Source organism: Gallus gallus, chromosome 12 (assembly GCF_016699485.2).
Source record: "Gallus gallus isolate bGalGal1 chromosome 12, bGalGal1.mat.broiler.GRCg7b, whole genome shotgun sequence".
NCBI lineage: Eukaryota > Metazoa > Chordata > Aves > Galliformes > Phasianidae > Gallus > Gallus gallus.
This window is the reverse complement of record NC_052543.1, coordinates 18,139,217-18,161,054: the sequence shown is the minus strand read 5'-3', so window position 1 is coordinate 18,161,054 and position 21,838 is coordinate 18,139,217. Positions and strand designations below refer to the sequence as shown.

Sequence of the window (21,838 nt, the reverse complement as noted above, 5' to 3'; positions counted from 1 at the left end):
TGCAAGCAAAGTCTTTTCTCTATCTGGTATAACACTGCCAGGCTAAGCTTTCAGGCACCTCTGCAGGAGTGTTTTAGGAGGGCAGGACAGCCCTCCTAAACAGGAGTGCCAAAGGGAAACTCAGGCCCCATCCCCAGGGCAGGTTCTGGAAGGAAATCTCATTTCTAATGTGCTTCTTAGAGCAGGAGGGAACTGCTCCCTGAAGCACAGACCTTAACGCAATGTAAGGACATCAAAGAGCAACAGCTACCAAAGAACTCCAAAAATAAACATTACGTTTTGGCTGCTTGTTGACAATTCTAGATCTTCATATAGAGAAAACAAAGGTTCCAAACACACTATGCATAACAAAGTGACTTGAGATCAACTACCTTGAATTAGACATTGACCTGCTGGAAATGACATCTCCTACAAATGATTGGCCAACAACCATCATCACTGTGACAGGTAGCACCACGGCCACCAACAACAGCCTGTCCACCAATGGAAGGCACCAACAGAGGGCTAGCATGGGTGGAGGCAGCACAGATGTGTCTGAACACAGGTGGCACACCTGAGCCCTGGTGCAGGGGGTACTCTTAGCACTGTGTCACCAGGCAGACAAACACAGTAATTGCACCTCAAGAGGAAACAGAGCTGGTTGGCCCCACGAGGAGGCTCTTGTTTTCATGTTAGACACAAGACACGAGGAAGAGCTCCAAAGAAACATGCTGCAATAAAGTGATTACAGAAATAAAAGAACAAATTAAGTATCAACCAGGAGAGCAAGTCAACAGTTGAACGGAATGGAGATGAAGTGGTTTTTTAAGAGAAAGTCATCTGACCAAGGCCTATTACTTTACAATTACGAGCAGATTTATTTTGTTGTTCAACAAGAAATTATATCTTTTCCTGTTTGGATGTGGTCCAGCACAATGAATCAGGTAGCACGTAACGCCTGCTCACCCTGCACCAGCAGGTGGCCGAAGCCATTATAACAGCTATGGATTAGAGCTCCAGTGCAAACTAATCCATGTTATCTTTTGCTGTATTTTAATGTAAATAACCTCAAACATCAGGAAGACACCACAAGAAGAGTTGGAATACATTACTTACCCGGATGCTGTGACCATCTGCAGCACTGGCAACTGGAAGACAGCCACTGCCAGGAGGGTTTGCTTGTTTGCACTGTTTTGGTTTGGTTGTTGGGTTTGGGAGTGTGTTTGTTTTGTAAATTGCAAGTCAGAACTTAAAAGTGAGAAAATGAGCAAAAATCATATCATTTCATTCTAGTGAAGGGAAGGCTTAATGGGGAATAGAAATAATGTGCACTGCTTCTGCAGTTCTTTCATTACAATTACAAAAATAATGGGTTTCTTGCTTTGGAAAATTAAGGATTATACTGGATTGAGAACTGCACTACAAAAAGCCACCGACTGCTACTGCTGGCACCTCACTGGCAACCAGGGACTGCTGCAAGTCCTCCAAGGGCTGCAAACCTGCCCCTGGCCAACGCATGACGTGCATCTCTGCCGTGCTACAAATACAGAATGGACTTGAATGGCAACCAACCCGACTGAAGGCCATGAGACTTGGCAGCAGGTGTGCAATTCCAAGAATGCACTTGAGCTATGCAATTAAAAATTAAGAGAGTATAATAATTTACACATAAACACAGTCATTTGCAGCCCAGCAACAACACCTATTGCATGCTGTTGTATGAATGAAAGTACAACTCTGTATTTAGAGCAGGAAGTAACTGCACAACAGTCAAGCTGTTAAAGTCATGTGCTAAATGCTGACTTTGCTGGCACTTTAGCAGGTTTTTGGTCCTTGCAATTAACATCTTCTAATGGAATAGATTTGTCCCTGAATTAAATTAACTACCAATTAATCACTCTGTCCTCCAATGAACAAACTGAAAGCCGGTAGGATTTTTGTTTGCCTGTTGGCACTGCCACAATTTTAGCTTCCTTTGCCCTTAGAACTTCTGTGCAATCTTGTTCTTTACTACCCAGCACAAGGGCACCATTAATTTCTCCCAACCAAGCAAAAGCGTGCCGCCCTATTGCTGCAGCAGCACAACTTTGTTTACCTCTAGGAAAGAATTAAAGGCATATCAGTACTAAAGAACAAACACGTCTATGGTATAAAGAGATTGCTCTTACATGTGCAATAATGCAGTATTACCCTTAAATACAGATCACTTTCCTCCTGTTGGTCTATCCCGAGGACAGCGGCATGCACCTCTCCTGCTGCCATGGCCTCTGCTCCAGCGCCAATTCACAAAAGCAAAAGCTCTTTAGAACCAAAATAAATACTAATCTTAAATTCAATGTACCCTGACAGCAAATAAGTTTGCTGTGCTTACTTCGGCATGAATAAAAAGCCCGCAAGGAGACTCCTACATAAGAGTATATTTACAAGTTCCATTACCCACTGGAGAGATTGATGTAATAAACCTATAATAAAAAGCCTCATGTTATGGATTTCTCTAATGTTTCTTATCAAACAGCCTGTATTATCTTGGCTTGCGTATTCAATTTAAAATAGGTTTTCAATAAGTGCCTCAAAGCTAGAGGTCATTCTCACTCCGTTCCCTGCCACACAGGGATGTACGCTGTCTTTTCCTGCCCTTAGAATCTAAAAGCTGTTTGCAGCTCGCTCAAGTGCAGTTTACAAAGTAGGCAGACAGAGAGATTAGAGAGAACAAGGGAGGGAATACATTATCTGTACATCTATTCATAGCACACAGCCACGGCTGCCGGGGCACGGGCTGCCTTCTGCAGTTTATCATGGAGCAGGAAGTTGTAGCTGTTTTCTCATGAGAAAACCAGCATATGGGGACTGATTGCCTCTGGTTGTCCCTTTTCTACGCATTTTGGGGCTGCAGCACAGTGAGATGTGCACGGGGAGGGAAGGGAGCCCACAGAGTTTCCTAGGTTTCCTGCATCAACCACTTGCTATGGCTTCCTTCCTTGTAATCAAATCCTCTTTCATTAACTGCTCCGTAACAATAAAAGGCCACAACTCCAGGCCCTGCTTTTTACATAAAATGAATGAAAGTGGGTTTTTTTGGTAGCATTTTATATCTTCAAGGGCAACGACTTCCAGCAGACTGTTAATAAAGACCCCACATTGGGTACACACGTGCAGTTTGGGCACTCACCCTCCCGAACAGAGCCGGGGACATCGGAATGACACATAACAGTAAGACATAAGGGCGAGCGGGAAACAGGACTACGATCTGCACGCCTTGCACACACTGGGAGCACACTGCTTTCTGTACTTTCAAATAAACACCTTGCTTGCTGACTGTTCCACCTTGCTAATAGCTACGAAGCACTGCAAGCTCTGAACATGCGTCTTAAAAAGCCTGAATTCACTTGCATTCGCTTTGGTCAGCTCAAATGGACGTTTATTGCTTCTATAAAACAGGTTACTTTTCTTTCGATTGCTTTTTCCATGTTACTCAATAGCCTCTAAAAGGAAGAGGACCAACCTTTAATGCAACATCCCGTACAAATTATAGCAAAGCAAAATTTGAATCCTTGCTAATTTAAGTGTTATTTTTTACTACTAATGTGAATCCAACCCTAACAAATTAAAACAGGAAGAATTAATTGGATATGCAAATGAGATTATTCAGTATATAAATCTAATTACATACCAATTTGCTTTAACAGCATGAAAAGCTTAAAAAAAAGTTCTTTGTGAATTGATTGTTTTAAACAACCACCTGTAGCACAACAAGTAGAAAGGCTGTGCATTAGAGGTGCTTGTTGTCAGCCCTGCTAAGGTGATGTTTGGCAAAGATCGCCACAAGCACTGCAGTGCTGGGCACCCTGCTCGCTCCCATAGTTTACCATACTGCTTTAGGAGTTTGCAGACATGCACTGAACAAATCCCAACCTCAGCTTTGCCCACCAAGGGACAGAGAACAGGTTGCCCAAGGAGGCTGTGGATGCCCCATCCCTGCAGGCATTCAAGGCCAGGCTGGATGTGGCTCTGGGCAGCCTGGTCTGCTGGTTGGCGACCCTGCACATAGCGGGGGGTTGGAACTGGATGAGCATTGTGGTCCTTTTTAACCCAGGCCATTCTGTGATTCTCTGAAAAAGAGCTGATTAGGGAAACACAACATGCACAGCATGTACTCAGACCCCATTCAGGATTCTCTGTCACCTTTAGCAAACAAAAGGGGAAAGGAACAATGAGCAGAACAGCGAACTGAGGAACAAAGGAAAGATTTCTCCAGGGGAAACAACAAACAAACCCTCATTTTGAGTGTTTTGTGTTCAAGAAAGAAATTACACAGATAGGCAACTGACTTCTCTGAGCAGCTTCTTGTCAATAAGAGTAAAAATTATTGAAGAGATCACTGGGATTGATTAAGATACAGAATAGCTGACACCATAATTAGTGCCCACCATGACATCTCTGGTAGAGGACCCAACCACCTGCTTTCAATGCCTCTATGCTGAATTTTGTCATATAGCTCTGAATCAGCGATTCACAAATTGGGTCTTTAAAACTACCTGAAATAAACAGAATTAAAAATGCTCTCCAACAGACAAGAAAGCACTCCAGTGTTTTCACTGGGATATCAAGCAAGTATTGAGATCACCTTATCAAAAGCACGGTGCTAACAGAGAAAATTAATCAGAATCATTAAGGTTGGAAAAGACCACTCAGATCATCCAGTCCCATCGCCAGCCTATCACCAGCCATGTGTTCCACAAGAAATCTGTGCTCTGAACTAGATGCATACTACAACACATTCAGAGATGTTTTTAACAAGTAAATTAAGGCCATATTTGGTCAAGGGAATAAGCGTTTTCATGAGAAAAAGCCCCTGGCAGTGACTGCGGACAAGGGGTCGGCCCAAAGTTCATGCGAGCATCCAGGCTGCACTGCACAGAGAGGATCTTTTGGCTTCCCTTCTGCTTTCCCACGCATCATCATTTTGGTGCATCCGATTTCAGCCAAACGGGGTTCCCTGGCACCCATTTGTCAGTGAGTTCGTGTTCTCTGCTACCTGTGGGGTTCCGAGAGCAGCAGCTTTATCCAAACGCATCGCGCTCCCATTCCAGCAGTGCCTGCAGGCAGCATCTCAGGGCTCATTGCTGGGTACAGAATAATCACTGTGCACGCTGCAGCCTGACCTGGGATGAGAACTGGTGCTGTCTTTAATAGGGCTGATCCCCCCGTGAAGGATGCCCAACACTTCTGTAGGGAAATCAGACAGCTCTGTAATTAACTAACCCACACGCACACACCTGACACTGCTGCTTTGAATGCATGTGCTGAGCCATAAACACTTAATTAGGAACCGTGTGATCAAGCAGGATGCAGTTATGATTATGTTTGTACGCATTTTGCAGTTTTTCAATAAAATACAAAAAATAAAAATAAAAAATAGTGTGCTGATGTCCACCTGCCTCTGCCACAGAGAACAGCTGATCTCATTTCTCAAGGAAATGCTGTGATCAGCCTGACTGCCTGGCAGGGAGGTGCTGCTGGAAGCAGAGGTGCTGCTGCTCCAGGATGGGGTTTCTGCTCCATCCCTCCCAGTGGCTGGAAATGCAAGAATTTATTGAGGAGGGGTGAAGGGTTAAGAAAACAATAATTGCATTAACAAAGCAAAGGCCCCATCCCACAACAAGCTGAGCAGAAGAGAAGGCTCCTGGTGCTGGCTGCATGGCAGCTGCCTTTTGCAGGTGTGCCCCTGCACTGCTGCTGAGTGCTGCAAGGCCATGCAGAGATCTGGTGAACACAGAGGGTATTTGTGTCATTTAGAAACTCTACATGGGGTTTATTTGCAGCATTTATTGTGTATTTTAGATTGTATTGATAATGAAGGATAGCTCAAGTTAAGTGTTACACAGCTACAAAGACAGGTAATACACTCCCATGGTCTGGCTAATACATTTTTCATGTAAGTACAGACTGGATACCAATACATCCGTACAGCAAAACTAATACATTTTTATTATGTTAAATGCTCCATGGGCAGCTGCACACTAACAAAGAAATTAACACGAGATCTTCTGAAGTCCTCAGAAACAACATGAACACTTTGTACGCTCCTACATTTTCCTGTTCCCAACATACGACTGCAAGAGACAAAGCCCTCCTCCTGCACAGCATCACTGCGTCTTCCTCTGTGCTCTCATGTACTGCTGAGCAAAGAAGCTGTCCAAACTTTGCTGTTTTCTCCCACTTCCCACTTATCCAGTGCAGCACACAATGGGAACAATGGGCTGAATCCAAGCAGCTGCCTTTTATTTACTTATTTTTTATAAGCTACCTTATAACATCTATCAATTTGCATAAAGTTCTTGTTAACTCCTGTAATGCCGTCTGCTACTCTTTCATGTATCCTTTCCTAAGAACTTTTAAAAGAAAGCAGTAAAAAAAAACAGAGGATGCCTACACTTAAAAATAATAAGACGTGGTGATAAAGCTTTACTGGCAATGGATGCCACAATAAGGAAAGTTGAATTAAAAAAGAAGCACTGAAAGCCTCTGTCATAAGTTTAAACACAACACCTTGCTGGAGCTGTGAGCTCTGCTGCTGGCTCCGATGTGTAAAACCTCACAGGCTAACAACCTCTCCCAGATCAATCTTGCAAAACACTGACAGGCACATTTTGTTTCTATCGCTGAGCAAAACCAACACCATAAGCACATTTTGTACGCAGCAAGCATGTTTCAGAAACAGCACGGCCACATCTGAGCAGAAACACAGAGTCTGACAGCTGTCGGAATGAACTGACAGCACGACCTCAAAGAAAACTTGAGAAGTTTGGTTCAAAACAATCAGAAAAAAATAAGGAGAAACACAGCTAATTGAAGTGCTACTGCCTGCAGCACTGCCACCAGAACAGAATCATACAATCACCAAGGTTGGAAAAGACCCACAGGATCACCCAGTCCAACCATCCACCCATCACCAATGGTTCTCACTAAACCATGTCCCTCAACACAACGTCCAAACGTTCCTTGAACACCTCCCAGGTAGGTGACTCCACCACCTCCCCGGGCAGCCCATTCCAGTGCCTGACCACCCTTTCAGAGAATTAGTAAGAAGAAGGAATAACCACTGCTGCTCCAAGGGAAGGGTGAAGATTTCCATTCCCCAAACCCACAGCTCAGGTCCTCATCTCCCGTGCAATACTTCAGAGTGGTTCAGCATCTCTGGGCCTTTCCAAGCTGCTCAGGCAGTGCTGCAGCACCAGGACAGTCCAAAAGCCCAGCAAGGCCTTAATCTGGACACCACCGTTCAAGATGATTAAAACAATTGGCTGAGAAGACACACAGCAGCTTGACGCAGCAATCCAGCACCAAACTACCACCAGATACAGTGCCGCCTCCCGCTGACAAAGCCCTGGGTTATATGAATGAGCTCTAAATCCCTCTGCAGCACCTCATCCAAGTGCGCCCTTTCTTGCACCCTGCAGGGGCTTAATTAATGTGACTAATGCCTGTCAAACCTCGTTCTTTCATGATGAGGGAGACAATCATATGCTTTGCCTCACACTGGGATGTGCCGTTTGTAATACCTGTTTGCATGCATTCACATTAAAAATAAAAAATAAAAAGAGAAAAGAAGGAGACAGCCGTAAGCTTTAAACGTGGTGTGGATGATGAAGCTGAGCTCAGAATGCCTCCTTTCAGCAGCATTTGGTGGCTCTGTGCCTTGTGCTTGCAACGCAAGCCTGGTGCACTCCCACTGCTTTGCTCTCCTCACCACGGCACGGGGCAAAGCTCCTGCAATTTCTGTAATTCATCATTCACATACGGCTCCTGCAGACAGAGCTGCAGAAGAGGACATGTTTGTAAACAAACATCCATCACAGCTGCTTGCTCATGCTTGTATTTTTGTGCCCTTTCACCCTTTTTTGCTTATTTTCTCCTGATAAATACGGCTGTGGTTGAGTAAGCATCACCTCGTGCTGCACTGCCATTGGAACCAAAAGGGGTGCTGACTCATTACGGGATTACACAGTGATTTGTGCCCAGTAGGGAAGATTTAGCTAGCGGAGAAATACTGAAATCATACAAAAGGACCACTGGCACTGACCCACAGCACCACAGTGCCAAATGTTTGGTGCATACATTGGTGCCAATACAACGGAGCAAACTCAACATTTACCTGCATGGCTGGAGCTATGAGCAATTACAAACTCACGTTATAAAAGCACTTCCTAGCTCTGAAGAGCCTGTGAGACAGGCGTATTAAATGAGCAATAAAATGCAACTTAATAGGGTCGCTGTTAAATTAGTTTCAATTATCAAACCCCATTTTAACCAAATGAATGCCTGGCTTCCATCCAGGATGCACATAATTTTCATGGAAAAGCACTGGGTTCTCCCCCTTCCTGCTAATCAATGACTTGTCACTGCTTTGCCTTTCGTTGGGGAATAAATGCCATATTCTCTACTGAATTCGTGAACATGCCAAAATAATAAAGAGAAACCAAAAACATGCAAGTTCAGGAAGAAATGCTTTTAGAAGAGAAAAAAGCAGAAGCCAACTGTTAAAACTTTTGATGAAGCAAAGTCAGTATTGCTCAATTTTGGAAAACTCTATGCAGATTGTTTTCTGATTAGTTGTCTGAAGGGCGTTTTCAGGACATTCTGACAACTAAGACAAGACCAAGAGAACCTCTTATAGCTTCAGAGTTGCCTACATTTCCTTCTCTGGGTATGGTCAGAGAGTACTTGCTTGCCAAGCACAGAGGAGGTTGGAGACCTTTCCAGTGGTATCCTACAAGCATCAGACCTGCGTTAGGCATTCAGGGGACCAAAAACTCATGATAAATCCATGAGGTGAAGGATGGTGGTACTTCTAATTACTGCCAAATCACAACTGGTATGTGAGCTTAGAAACAGACAATACTGTTGTTTGTTCCATATGTAATTCTCCTTATGAGGGACAGTACATTTAAAAAGAAACTTGGAATAGATTATTTGACACCAAGAATTTTGCAGCAGTTCTTCAGAAGCCAAGGAAGTGTGCATCTCATCTTCATTCCACCCATGCATCCAACTGTCTCCAGCTCTTTTTTATCTTCTGCATCACCCCCTGCCTTTGCATCTCAGGAATCCCAGCCATCAGCCTGTCTTCTTTCAAGTCCCTCTTCAAATGTTGTCTAGTAAAGCCCACACAGCACGAGCCTAGAGAAAATGCCATTTCACATGGATCACCTTAAAAACAGAAGGAGAGTGAGTGCTACAGGAATAAAGCTTGATCTGACTCAGTGTTTCATCTCCTTTGCTCACACACACGGGAAGCTTTTAGGGCAGAAATAATTTATTCCTCCAAGTCCCACAGAACACCCATTGTATTATCTGCCTTTTACAAGTGAAACAAAAATAGCATTCTGAACTTTGTTAGGGATCTTCTTTGCATTCATGGAATACATAGATGGTATGAGTTACATGATGGCAGGGCAGATATCCCAACAATCAAGAGGAAGCCATCCATATCATGCTCTACTCAACACGTTCAAACAAACCTCCTTATACATATTACTTTTCAGCTGTGCAAAAAGGACACGAGATGCTATATAAGTGACAAATTCTGCTAAAGCAGATGCACTTTTCACAGATTTACTCTCAGAAAAGTAGAATTAAGACATCAAAATATTAAGATAGATATATTTTCCATACAGATACTGACACCTGGGAAGTTTAATTAAGTTGAAAGTCACCAACTTCAGCTGAAGATGGCTGGATGGTTAATTAGTTGCCTGTTTAATTGATTATCAACTTCTGCAGTACTCAATTATAAATGGTTGTAATGCTTGCCTTGCTTCACAGCCTAATTAATGGGATATAGACTATTTAACAATCATGTATTGGTTTGATTATGAAGTTAAATACATGAATTTTACTGCTAAATAACAATTCAAACAAAGAAAAACAAATGGTAGCACTGCAGTGCTAACGTGCAAGTTCTTATCTTTCAGCTTAATACTTTGCAAAACTTTTCTACAACTTGTAATAAGGAGTCTGTGCATCACAAGTGTTACCTGTCACAGCATCTGACAAATGCTCCCAATAAACCAGCATTAAATAATATTCAGATGAGTGAGCTGCACTATAACGTTCCGTGCTCTATTCATTAAAGTAGCTTTTATGGTGAGCAGCTCACTTACTTTCCACAGACTGACTCGTGGCACAGACTCCTTCACAAGAGCAGATGAAAGCACCCACACTGCTGAGCTGCTCATATGCTGCAGGACACAGAGCCCTAGTGACAACCAGAAAATGAAAATATCTTTGCATTGAAACTTTTGCATGTAGTCAATACATACATCATTGTTTCTAGCTACACACCGTAGCCCAGGATTGCAGTTCATAGAATTAAGGTTAGAAAATACCACTAAGTCCAACCACAGTTCTCAGACTACACAAAGATGTTGTCAGAACCCACGCTGGAAGATGGGAACAGAGATAGCAGCAAACCCCAGTACCTGGTTTGCACTGTCTCTTTTACCTTCCCATTCTCCTCAACGGCCACGTAAAGACTGTAAAGATTGCAAAATGAGGTCCCTTTCCAGTAATATTTACATTTGCTAAGAAATATTTTACCTCTGAAAGCAACTGACTAAGTGCCTCAAATGGTGCCATAACGCTTCAGTCTTACTGTCCATAAAGAAGCATTTCGAGTCCAAATTCTCCCTAATTTGATAGATGCGTAGAAAAGTAGGTATTTCTCTAACTCCCTAAGTGAGATTTAATTTCAATACCTACCTACTAATTTAAATGCAAAGAAGCTAAATTGAAAAGAGGCATCATCTAAAATGCACAAGGGATCAATACGCAGTCAGATAGTCGGAACATCTGCTTATAAAAATGTCTGTGTATTCTATTTTATTTTAAGTGTATCATCTTACCTCAATAATTTTTCTTTGAGAAAGATGTAATTAAACTTGCCCAGATAGACTTGTGAGTTAAACAGAGAAAAACATAATGTACCTAATCATCTGCATGTGAGAGAAATGAGAGAATTACACTGATATTGTCTCTAACTTTATAATTTGGGAAATCATGGCCTGAGTCAGAGTCAGGTCACATCCAGTGAGGGCTTTGCTGCTGGCAGATCAGGAGCATGAAATGGGTGCAGACCGATCCTCTGCAATCATAGAAAAGCTTGTCATATAATCTCTAAATAAGCATTCATTACGTATAATCGCATACATTTTCCAACCTCCCCTCTACAGCGACGCGCAGCTGGATGATACCGTAGAATCCCATCTGGTGGCTAAAAGTCTTGTGGTTTCAATTTTATTTAATTGTTGTGCACTTCAGATTTAATTGCTCTTAGCTCTTCCCCTCAGAAATTTTTTTCCAATTTGACTTTATTTTCCTCATTTAAACTGACCTCTTTATCTCCAGCTCTCCAGACAACAGTGGTAGTTCCTTGTGCCAGTTTGAAAACCCCTCTAACCTGAAGGATGAAGATTGTATGTAACATCCTCTCCAAGATGGCTTCAAGGTTTAATACAAGGCATGAGCTTGAACCCTTTTCTATTGGAAATCCCTCCCTGAAGCCTGTTCATAGAGCTTGCATAGCTTTCCCCTGACGTTAGAGGAATGCTAGATGGTTCTGGCATGAGTTAAAGACACTTGAACTGTACTTAGCAACGGAAAGCACAAGGGAAGAAGGACTTTGCTTGGGAGGACTCCAGCCTAAGTGCTCAGAACAGACTTGTGCCAGCTCCAGCATCACCTCTATTGCATCTTTCAGGAACCCAAACTGCCAAATGTTATCAATGCACTTACAGTTGTTCTTACCATGAAAACAGTAACTTTTACAGCAGCACGTCCTATTAGCTACACAACAATTTTCATCTATTGCCAAATTATCCCTTGACATGATGAGAACACAACACAAAATCAATTCACCCACATTCAAGAGGCAGTAACACTTGGGACACAGGTCAAGTTGACACGAGACTCAGCCTAAGGCTTTAGGAGCACTGGGGAGCTTCACTTCACACTTAAGCCTTGGTTTTACATACACTGTTACGAGATACCTCAACAAAAGATATACCTCTTTTTCATCTATGATTGCTGAAAGATTAACAGAATTTACTACTAAGGAATTTTGGGACACATTTGTAAAGCATATTTAACAGACCATGCTATTCACCACATACCCTCTGAGCAAAGGGATTACTTTGCCCATTTGCTGTTTGGGGTCACCTGGCCTTCCTCCCACCTCCCTGGCTCTCCTGCACCCAACTGGAACATGGAAGCACAGGTTTGCCTACATTCAGGTGTTTGTTCTGGCACTAAAACTTGTGAAATCACAGAGGACAAACCATGCTCGTCTCCCCTGGAGCCCCACCACTTACTGCTCTCTTTACCTGGCAGCAGTCTGCCCCAGCAGAGATGGACAGGGGCCTTTTATTTTAGAAAATTCCTTTTATTGCAGGAAGCTCCTTTCCAAATGCCTGTTCAGGAGTACCTGCTCTGCACCCCCTTGCAGGGGCAATGTAAGCACATTTTTAGACAGCTCACTTGAAAGTTTGCTGAAGTAAGACTGGTGCACTCACATCACTGATCTCCAGCAACACGTTCACTTAGATAGTATGGTTATATGATAAATGTCAATAAGTATTTCATTTTCACTAGAAAACCCACACTCACACATTCTCCTTTGACTCCTTCCTATTCCTTCCACTTGAAAATACAGGAGCTTGGTGAGCAAAAACCTCAAGTAATTCAGAAAAAGCCTCCAAGTATTAAGGATGAACCTGATCTCGTCTTCATAAACCTCCCACAAACTTCAGTGACAGCTTTCCAAAAGCCAAGAAGCCAAAGGCTGCCTAGTGTTGGAGGAGCGGCACTAATAGGAGCCATTCAGAGCTTTATCTATTCCAAGTGCTGTGCAAACAGTAATTAGGCAGTCGGGTACAGAAATGCAAAGTGCTGCAGAACTGACCAAAATATAAATTAATTAATTATAGAGCAGCAACAGATTAATCACTTTCTAGCTAACATCAAAGCACTAGCCATGGGAACTGCGCAGCATCAGAAAAAAGCACTGAACAAAATGAATTGCCATATCACTTACAGAAGACCAACATTCAATATGTACAACTACTTCTTGGCCTAATTATTTATATTCAGACATGAAATCTAGCAGAATTTCTTCTGTACATAACCTACATCTGTTTGGATAGACACACGCATTCAAATTGCCTTGTAAATATTCATCTCTGTAGGAACTTAATTTGTAACAGATCGGGATGCCCAGATCTCATTGGAATTCAATGGGAACTGGTGAAGAAATGTCCAACATTTCCTGAAAAATTACCCTTTGTTTGATGTAGACCAGCCCTGCTGATTACATGTTATTATATACTTCCTATTTGTAAGTGATCAGTGCCCACACTAACTTAGGCCTTGTATTGTTATGAAATTTGAAAGTCTGAAAATAAAGTATCAAAATGAGACACTCTGTGGATATATACACAGTGCACAGTAAGTTTTCTCACACACACATTTGCTCATTAAAGCCAGTTCTTTTCTCAAGCTGTATTGACACAAATTACAGTGATTTTTGCACAACAGTGGAATGCGCTTTAATGCCAATTGCTTTTTTCCCCAAGGAATTACACAGCCATGCTCTAAATAGCCTGGCCTGAACCACTGCTGAGCCATTTGGCTATGCTGCATCAGCTTGTGTTTCTGAAGCCCCTTCAGCCTCACTGTTCGGAGCAGATACAGCTGCCACTGCGCCCTCCCTTTCACAAACCAAACTTGTGGAAACAGAAGCATCATTAAGGGGTTGCAAGAGCAGTTTGCTTATCGAAGCTGCTGTGCTTACACGGTGCTTGCTAAGAAGAAAGGAGGGAGAGCCTTGCTTGTGCTGAGCAGAGATCTTTGTTGGTAAAGAGTGAGAGCAAGCACAAGGGCAGAAAGCAGAGCCCAGAAGGCTGAGCAGGAGAGCAGGCCGTGACAGCAAAGCAGGAGCACTGGCAGGCTCCTTCATCCTCTGTCAAAACCTATGTGGACCTTCACAGGTTAAATCACATTATAAAATATGCACATACACGCTCGCACAGGTAACGCTTTTCTTTGAGCAGGTCTGCAGCTCATTAACATGCAAATAAGACTTCAGCAGCGAAGCTCCTTACTACAGGAAGCTAACGAGGAAAAGATTTGTGTAAGAGTCACAAAAAAGCTGAAAAAATTTCCTGTCAGGTTGCCCTGCACACCACAGCCGTGCTGCTAGGCCTTGTGAGCCGACCGGCCACACTGACCAGCTGCAGGCCTAACGGCCGCGCTGCTGTACCTCCTGCAAAACAAAACCATCTCCTCACTCATTGCCCACTGTACAACTCACACTGAGTGTCTGGGACTCCTCTTGCCACAGCTCAGTAACAAGGGACTGATGTGATGCGATGCTAGGAGGATACTCAACGTGCGACAAAGATGAGAAGAAATGCTGCTGCACGTTCTGCTGAAGCTTTCATAGAATCACAGAATCATAGAACGGCCTGGGTTGAAAAGGACTACAATGCTCCTCCAGTTCCAACCCCCTGCTATGTGCAGGGTTGCCAACCACCAGACCAGGCTGCCCAGAGCCTCATCCAGCCTGGCCTTGAATGCCTCCAGGGATGGGGCATCCACAGCCTCCTTGGGCAACCTGTTAATTTCATTTTACTGACCTTAGACTTTCTGCAACAGATGCCTAAAGCACAGAAATTACAACACAAAAACATTTTCTGTGCTTTTGTTTTTCCACAGTTTTGTTTATTTGCTTGTAATAAAGGCTCCTGCTTTCTGTGCTCCCACAGCGTAACATCTGGAGGGTCACAGCTCCCAGGCAGTGGTGGCACTGCATTGCAGAATCTCTCTGCATCCCATTTTCTGCCAGCTCACAAACTGTCACAGCACATTTAGGAAGACTTGGAACCAAATTTCAAAAATAGGAGCCAATATGTATGGAATAAAAGCGTTTCTGCATTCAGTAGAGCCAAGCAAAAGGAAGTAAATGATATTAGAAGCAGTTGGTTATTACCTAATGCTGAAATAGGGCCCTGACAATGTTCACATGGAAAATGTGCACAAGTTACTAAACAAAACACAGAGTGTGAAGCAGCAGATAAATTAGAGCAAACAGGATGAGTACCGAAGTGACACATGCATTAATTAAAATCTAACAGCCCCCACTCAGAACAAAACACGTCAGAGAACCACAGCAGTGGAAGAGCCTGTGGCAGCAGAGCTGCTTGCCTGGCATGAGCCTTGCTGGCCCTCTGTAAACCTGAGATGTCTTCAGGAACTGTTTCAGCAGCTGAAAAATGGCATTCATCAGAAATTTTATTTTGCTCAAAACCATGCAATTCTCATGGAAAAAAGAAAACATTAAATACAGACAGCGGCAGAAGATGGTTTTATTGATGAAATATGTTATTCTAATTATTTGTTAAATGGAGTGTGTTCTTAGCTGTAACACTCCTCATAACACCGCTTTAATGGGATTTAAAGCTATACTCTACGTAGGTTTAATTGGGCATTGAAATACTTAGCACTGAACGTGAGAAAACAACGTTTGTCAACAGCAGCTTGGATTGGGAGATGGGCAGAGCTGAGCTCTGAAATGTGGGGCTTTTGCTGTGCTGATACTGTTCAGCTGGCTAAGAGCATCAGGGTGATCTGAGCAGCAACCTCTGGTCATACCAGCCATGGAGCAGAGCCTAGTTTTGCCATTTTCTCATTGGAATGTAATGTGCAGCAACTTTTGCTTTGGTGCAAACATCCTAAAATAGAAAGTTTTTAAGCAATGCTTTACCTGCAAGGCACACCATGAATGACTGCAGCACGAGAAGCTCCCATAGCAACCTCATCTTCAGCTTCCCAGGGCAGAGGAGACAAGGTCAGGAACTGCAGGAGAGAACCAGGCTCCGTGGAAATTTTAGGCCACTTCTAATCTGTGAAAGAGAAAAAGAGATTACAAGGTGACCTAGGATTGCTGCGCCTTCCATTTGTTCAAAGTTTACTTTTCTTCCCAGGGAAATCACATCTTAAGATCAAGAAAGAAGCTTTCAAAAACATTAAGAATTGAGATCATTCTGAGAAGCAGTAAGATGAGCACTGGTGTGAAGAAGAGGACAAGAAGCTTGTCAGAAGAGATGCACAGAAGCTTGCATAGGAAACCAGCTCTGCAAAGCAAGGCTCCAGGTGAGCTGGGCACCAGATTGAGATGTGAGATGCAGCCCCAGGTCTGTACCTTGCTCTGAGCTGTGCTGACACTTCTGTCATCACTCCATTATCCTGACAGCAGACTCACTCACTGCCTCTTTGGGATAACTAGTAATTAGTTAACTCTGTAAACTACAGTTAAGAAGAAAGTCGTAAGAATCACTCTCGCTTTTCTCCACAAATGCCACCCTCAGGTGAAGCAGACCACCTCCCCGTGCAATGCTTGCTAAGCAGTGTTCTCATCCTGCTCAGGACAGAGGAATGTGTTTCCCGTTTCACCTCTTCACTGTCCTGGAAATCTTCAAAGAACACTTTTAAAAATCTGGTGAACCCTGATCTTTTGCCCACTCTCAATTACAATTAGTAAGCAGCTGTAACCTTGGAGCACGGAATCTGAAGATGCTCTGCTTATCCCTGCAATATATCCCCCCCAGCACAACGCAAGGGCAAAAAAAAAAAAGTCTCTCTCATGAAAGAAACCTTTTCCAGAGCAAGCATTTAAATATTAAAAAATAAATAAATCAAGCCAGACACACATTCTTATAACTTATTTATATCACTGAAGGCTGGAAGTTAAAGAGCCTTCGTGCTTACAAGACAAACTGCATGACTAATAGCATGTGAAGGGCTATCATTAGAGGTCTCCACTTGCTTTTGTGAGATAAAATTGATAGGATTCCTCTAATAAAGTCAGGTTGAATGCACGGAGAAGACTAAGAATCTGTCTTCTGATGCAATTTTGAAGAGGGTAGAGATTAATGGAGTATATTCATCTCTTCTCACGCAGACTGATTAGGCTAGCTGGGGTTAGGAGGAAGGCCTAATCAATGGAAACTAATAACATCTTAAGTGAGTGATTAGAGCATTAATTATTAATTTTTCTAGGAAAATGCCATCATAGACCTTTATATTGATTTACAAAGTTAAGCAGTTACTCTGTGTTTATAGGGAACTCAAGAAACGTATTTGCTTGCCCGCTGTAGTCTGCACACACGTACAAACGCTTTTTCCTCTCTGCACCAAATTCTGTTGGTTACAACTGTGCCCCTACAGGAGACTTCCACCAAAGGCAAAAAGCTTTCGGTGCTGCACTCACATCAGTGAGACTGGAGACAAATCCTATATTCACCAGCAGCTGCTGAAATTCTTTTGTGCTCTTGTTTTCCCGTGTACTATTCCCATCAATAAGCCCATTGTGTCACTTAAAAGGCTGCTCTTCTTTACACCGCAGTGTGATGCTTTATGGATACTCTTCTTACTGCAATAAGCTACCTGGGACTGAAACAGAACAATCACTTACAACCGTTGATACCTAATTAAAAACACAAGAGATACAGCACTTATCAACTTAACCTGCTGCCAGGAGCCCATGAAAAGCAGCACAGACCTGCCAGCCTGCAGGAAGGCCAGCCAGCACCACTAAGAATATAAAACACAACATCCGACCACAGCTGAGCAAAACGCCTCCATTTGTTCCACGGGCTTCGAGGGCAGTGCTTCTGGAGAGGTGATGGAGATGAGGAACTGTTCTTCATGGAGGACCATGGAGCAGGCAGTCCTGTTTGTAGATTCCTCATGCTCCTCTTCATACAATCACCAAGGTTGGAAAAGACCCACAGGATCACCCAGTCCAACCATCCACCCATCACCAACAGTTCTCACTAAACCACGTCCCTCAACACAACATCCAAACGTTCCTTAACACCTCCAGGGTCAGAGACTCCACCATCTCCCTGGGCAGCCCATTCCAGTGCCTGACCACCCGTTCAGAAAAGTAGTGCATCCTAATGTCAACTCCCCAGGGCTGCTGGGTTGCCTATTTCATTCCCTGCTTTTCCATTGCTGAAAGAAAATCCTCAGTCTTCACCTCCTTACTGCTCCCTGCTGCTGCTCCTGATGCCCCCTCCCTGTGGGTGAAGGCTGCAGCGCTCTGCCTGCTTACTCCTTTTCTACTCACAGCTTTCTGCAAACTACTTTATATTCCATTCAGGAAATCGTGCTTCTCTAAGCATTTTAAAAACTAATACAAAACATTTCCAAAGTATTAATGTAAATTAGTTTTTGGCTTATAAGGGCATTAAAAATAGCAGGCTCTTTCTTTCTTCCCAGGATGATTTTGCACAGTCATTGGGTCTTACTTTCAGACCAAAATAAAAGCTATGCTAAAAATATACATTTTTAGTACTCAGCAGAGTTAATAATTAAGCCAACTGATAAAACTGAAAGTCTTCCCCAGTACTTGGTTGTTCAAATATACTCCATAGAACCAGTAGACATCAGAGGGTCACGGATGTCCTTCAAAGAAAAAGAAATCAGGTTTCCTCATGTTACCATAACACACACCAGTGTGGTACAGGAAGTCTCCCAAAGAGAAATGCTGCCTGTCTTATCATAAAAAATAGTGAAAAGTAAATGAGATGATCACCATTACAAATATTTTCCTAAGGTTAAAACACAGCGGTATTCAAGATGCTGCTGCATTTTTGTTTCTCATGATAGTTCCCCATTTCACATGTGAATGACTCCAATCTCAGAAATATTTTCCTGCAAACATAGCTGCTATTCATATCAGTAGGCTCCTTGTTGAAGCCTCCGTAAAGAAAAATGTTGAAACAATTTTTTATGGTAACAACTTTGGGACACGCAGTACTTGTATACGAGCAAAAGATCTATAATTGAACAGATCCTTCCCATTTCTAAATGTTTTCTGACTATAACATCCCAGGGGGTTTTGCTTCACTTCTAAAGCACTTCAAAATATTTTATTTCCAGAAAGAAGTGTATGCAGTTTCAGCCTTATTTCTAAAAAGATAAAAAGGAGAAGTCCTCGCAGTTTGGAAGTGCATCCAATTAGAGAACGTAAAGGCAACGCACACGTGCAGATGTCTTCCAAACTTCACTTTCAGCAACGCATCCATTGCAAATTCTTCTGCAAGGCACCTTTGTCTGTGATTGGAGCTTGTTGATGAAGAAAGTTGACTCTAAGAATTCTGACCATAATCGGGAGTGAGAGGGAAAAAAAGCACGTGCAAGGAAAGGGGAAGATGTGGCACTGAGGCCGTGACAGTGGTTGTGGTGGGGATGGTTGGACTCGGTGATGGTAGTGCTCTCTTCCAACCTTCATGATTCTACGGCTCTAATTTCTGTGTGGAGGCAGGGCTTGTTGCCAGTAATTTCATTTGTATTTTTAATGAGTAGCGCTTTTGAACAAATAAAATGGAAATATGACAAAAAAAATAAGGTCAAGGTATAAGGATGCATTCAACACATGAAAAACATCCTTTAGATGGAACTCCCTTCCCTCACTCTGCAGCAGCCTTCAGCAGAATGGTAAGAGCCCACTTCGGACTGCACAAGCTCCCAGAATATTCTGAAGGAAAACTTTCAAAACTTGTCTCCAGCCCCAAAGCACTGCAGCAGCAGCAGCAAGAAGCCTTAGCAACCAGCTCACGTTTTCCTTCTGCACACCAGTGCACTACACGGTGCCAATTCTGTGAAACTCCAAAATAAATCACTGTTAATGAAGCATGCCGCACATACAGACAGCAACAGGCATCTTTTAATCACCTAAACAAAGAAGAGCCAGAGGTAAGCACAAAGCACCCCGAGCACCAGCACACGAGCTGCCAGTGGATGCAGCAGCACCTGCCCTGCCCAAACTTCCAAAGCATTAACGATCTTTCTAAACTGGAAAGCAAGAATATAAAAGTAGCCTTCAGACTTGGCACAAGAAGAGAGCAGTGATGGGCTGCCCCAACCAGCATGGAGACTGGCATAGGTTTCCTTTAGCAGACAGCCAGTGACCTGCAAAACAGAGCACCCAATTACAGAAGGTGCCTAAAAACATCCCCATAAAGTCGCGGTCTTTGCAGTAGAGCCGTTTTTCACGTGCACATCACTGGATTTTTTCACTGCTCAGTTCCTTTGTGGCAGCTGTTGTTATGAGCCCCGAGATAAATATCAGCCTTCCAGGAGTAGCCCTTTTGCACTGGGAGAGGAAAAGAGAATTCAAAGGGCATCCAGGGGAACAGAGGGGAGCAGGAGCATCCTGCACTGCATTCACAGCATGTCTGTCAGATCCTGATCCATCTCAAGCTGCTATGCTGAAATTATCCCTTCTGGAGCTGCGCTTATACCCGATTTGTGCATTAGGAAATACATACGGGTGTAACGTGCATGATTAAACAAATGACACACATACACCGTGTTTCTGAGACGTGCCTATGATAAATGGGGCTGAAATGCTTCAAAAAATTAATTATCTAATAAGAAGACTGAGAAAAGCACCGTCAGTTGTTACATTCTGTTCTATCCTCTGGGCATTTGTTCCAACCCGTGAGACAGATTACACTTCACTCTACCCAGGAAGCTGTGGCCCCTCAGCACACAGGCACTCCCAGATCACTCTCCTCGTTTGTATTTGTCAGGCTCTCTGCTCCGTGCTGTGCCAGAGCCTTCCTCTCCTGGAACGCAGCAGCCAGAGCTCTGCTGTCCCCTGGGAGGACAACAGGGCACGTAGGTATGTGTCATGGGTACGCCAGCACCTGCCAGACTGAGTACCGCTGCTCACGTGCGCCCCGACTGCACCAACCACATCCACACAACACAGCCAATGTTCTTCTAACAGCGTCAGCAAAGGTCGCTGAAGGAACAACTCAGTAAGCATCCAATGCAGTGAATCACAGCCCCGAGCACTCAAACATACTTTCTGCTGCCCTGCCTGGATGACAGCAGGGGGTGAGTTCACCTCCTCCAAAACCCATCCAGCTGCAGCCAGCTGTGCCAGGTAGGGCAGCCCTCCTCGCCCATGCAACACCACGTGTGCATTGCTGCCAGCAGCCCCTTCGTGACCTGTTAGCTCACCAGCTCTTACAAGCAATACACCTCCTGGCCTCATGCACGCACACATAAGTGGTTTAAATGCTGTCTAGAAACTGTGGAGATACCAAAATAGGCAGATAAGAATTCAGACGCTCTTCCAACGTTTTGCTGTGTTGCAGTGTTGCCCACACAGCCCCAGCAGCAGCAGCGATCTGTGCCAAACACTGCTATTCCCAGCTGCACAGCACCTCCCCCTTCGGAGTGCAAATCACCACCGATGAAAAAATGGCAGTAATTAAAGCCTTTTAATTACAAGTCACTAATTACCACACAGTACCCTGCTAGAACCCTCGCTCTTGTCCCCTGCCCCAATGAATTGCCCTCTAAAACATGAATCATTTGTAAGCATAAACAGCAGCTCAAGGTAAGGAGATCTGGGTGACAAAGCAAACCTCATTTAAAGCTGATGGTGTTCATTAGGGATCACTTTGCATCGTTCCACCTTTTCCATGGAAGGGATATATCAAAACCACGCGCTGCAGACAGCACTGCTCATCCTGGAGTGTGCCCAGAGCCTCACAGCTCCCCGACCCACACAGCTCCCAGCCCCACGCACAGAAAGGTTTGGGAAGTTCAAAACAAGCAGTTATCTTCTACAGCAAGGAACAAAGAATCCACTCTGCACAGGATGCCAGCTTTAGGGACAGCAAAGAAAGTTTTACTTGCATGAGGTCTAGGAGGGGAACCGAGCCCTGGACACAAACACACAACGAGGAGCACTTGGCCTGCAGTGCTGTTTATTATCCCATCC

At 43.6% G+C, this 21,838-nt stretch overlaps 1 protein-coding gene across 3 annotated transcripts in view; it reads right to left on the bottom strand.

The window, feature by feature from the left end:
• The window catches only part of CNTN4 (contactin 4), a 258,279-nt gene that overhangs the window by 108,931 nt on the left and 127,510 nt on the right, over nucleotides 1–21,838 (bottom strand). For all 3 annotated transcript variants that reach the window (XM_046900033.1, XM_414435.8, XM_025154515.3), the window contains exon 3: nucleotides 15,797–15,935. In XM_046900033.1, coding sequence (XP_046755989.1) covers nucleotides 15,797–15,851 — 55 coding nt within the window. In that variant the 5' untranslated portion in view covers nucleotides 15,852–15,935. The remainder of the gene's footprint in view (nucleotides 1–15,796; nucleotides 15,936–21,838) is intronic.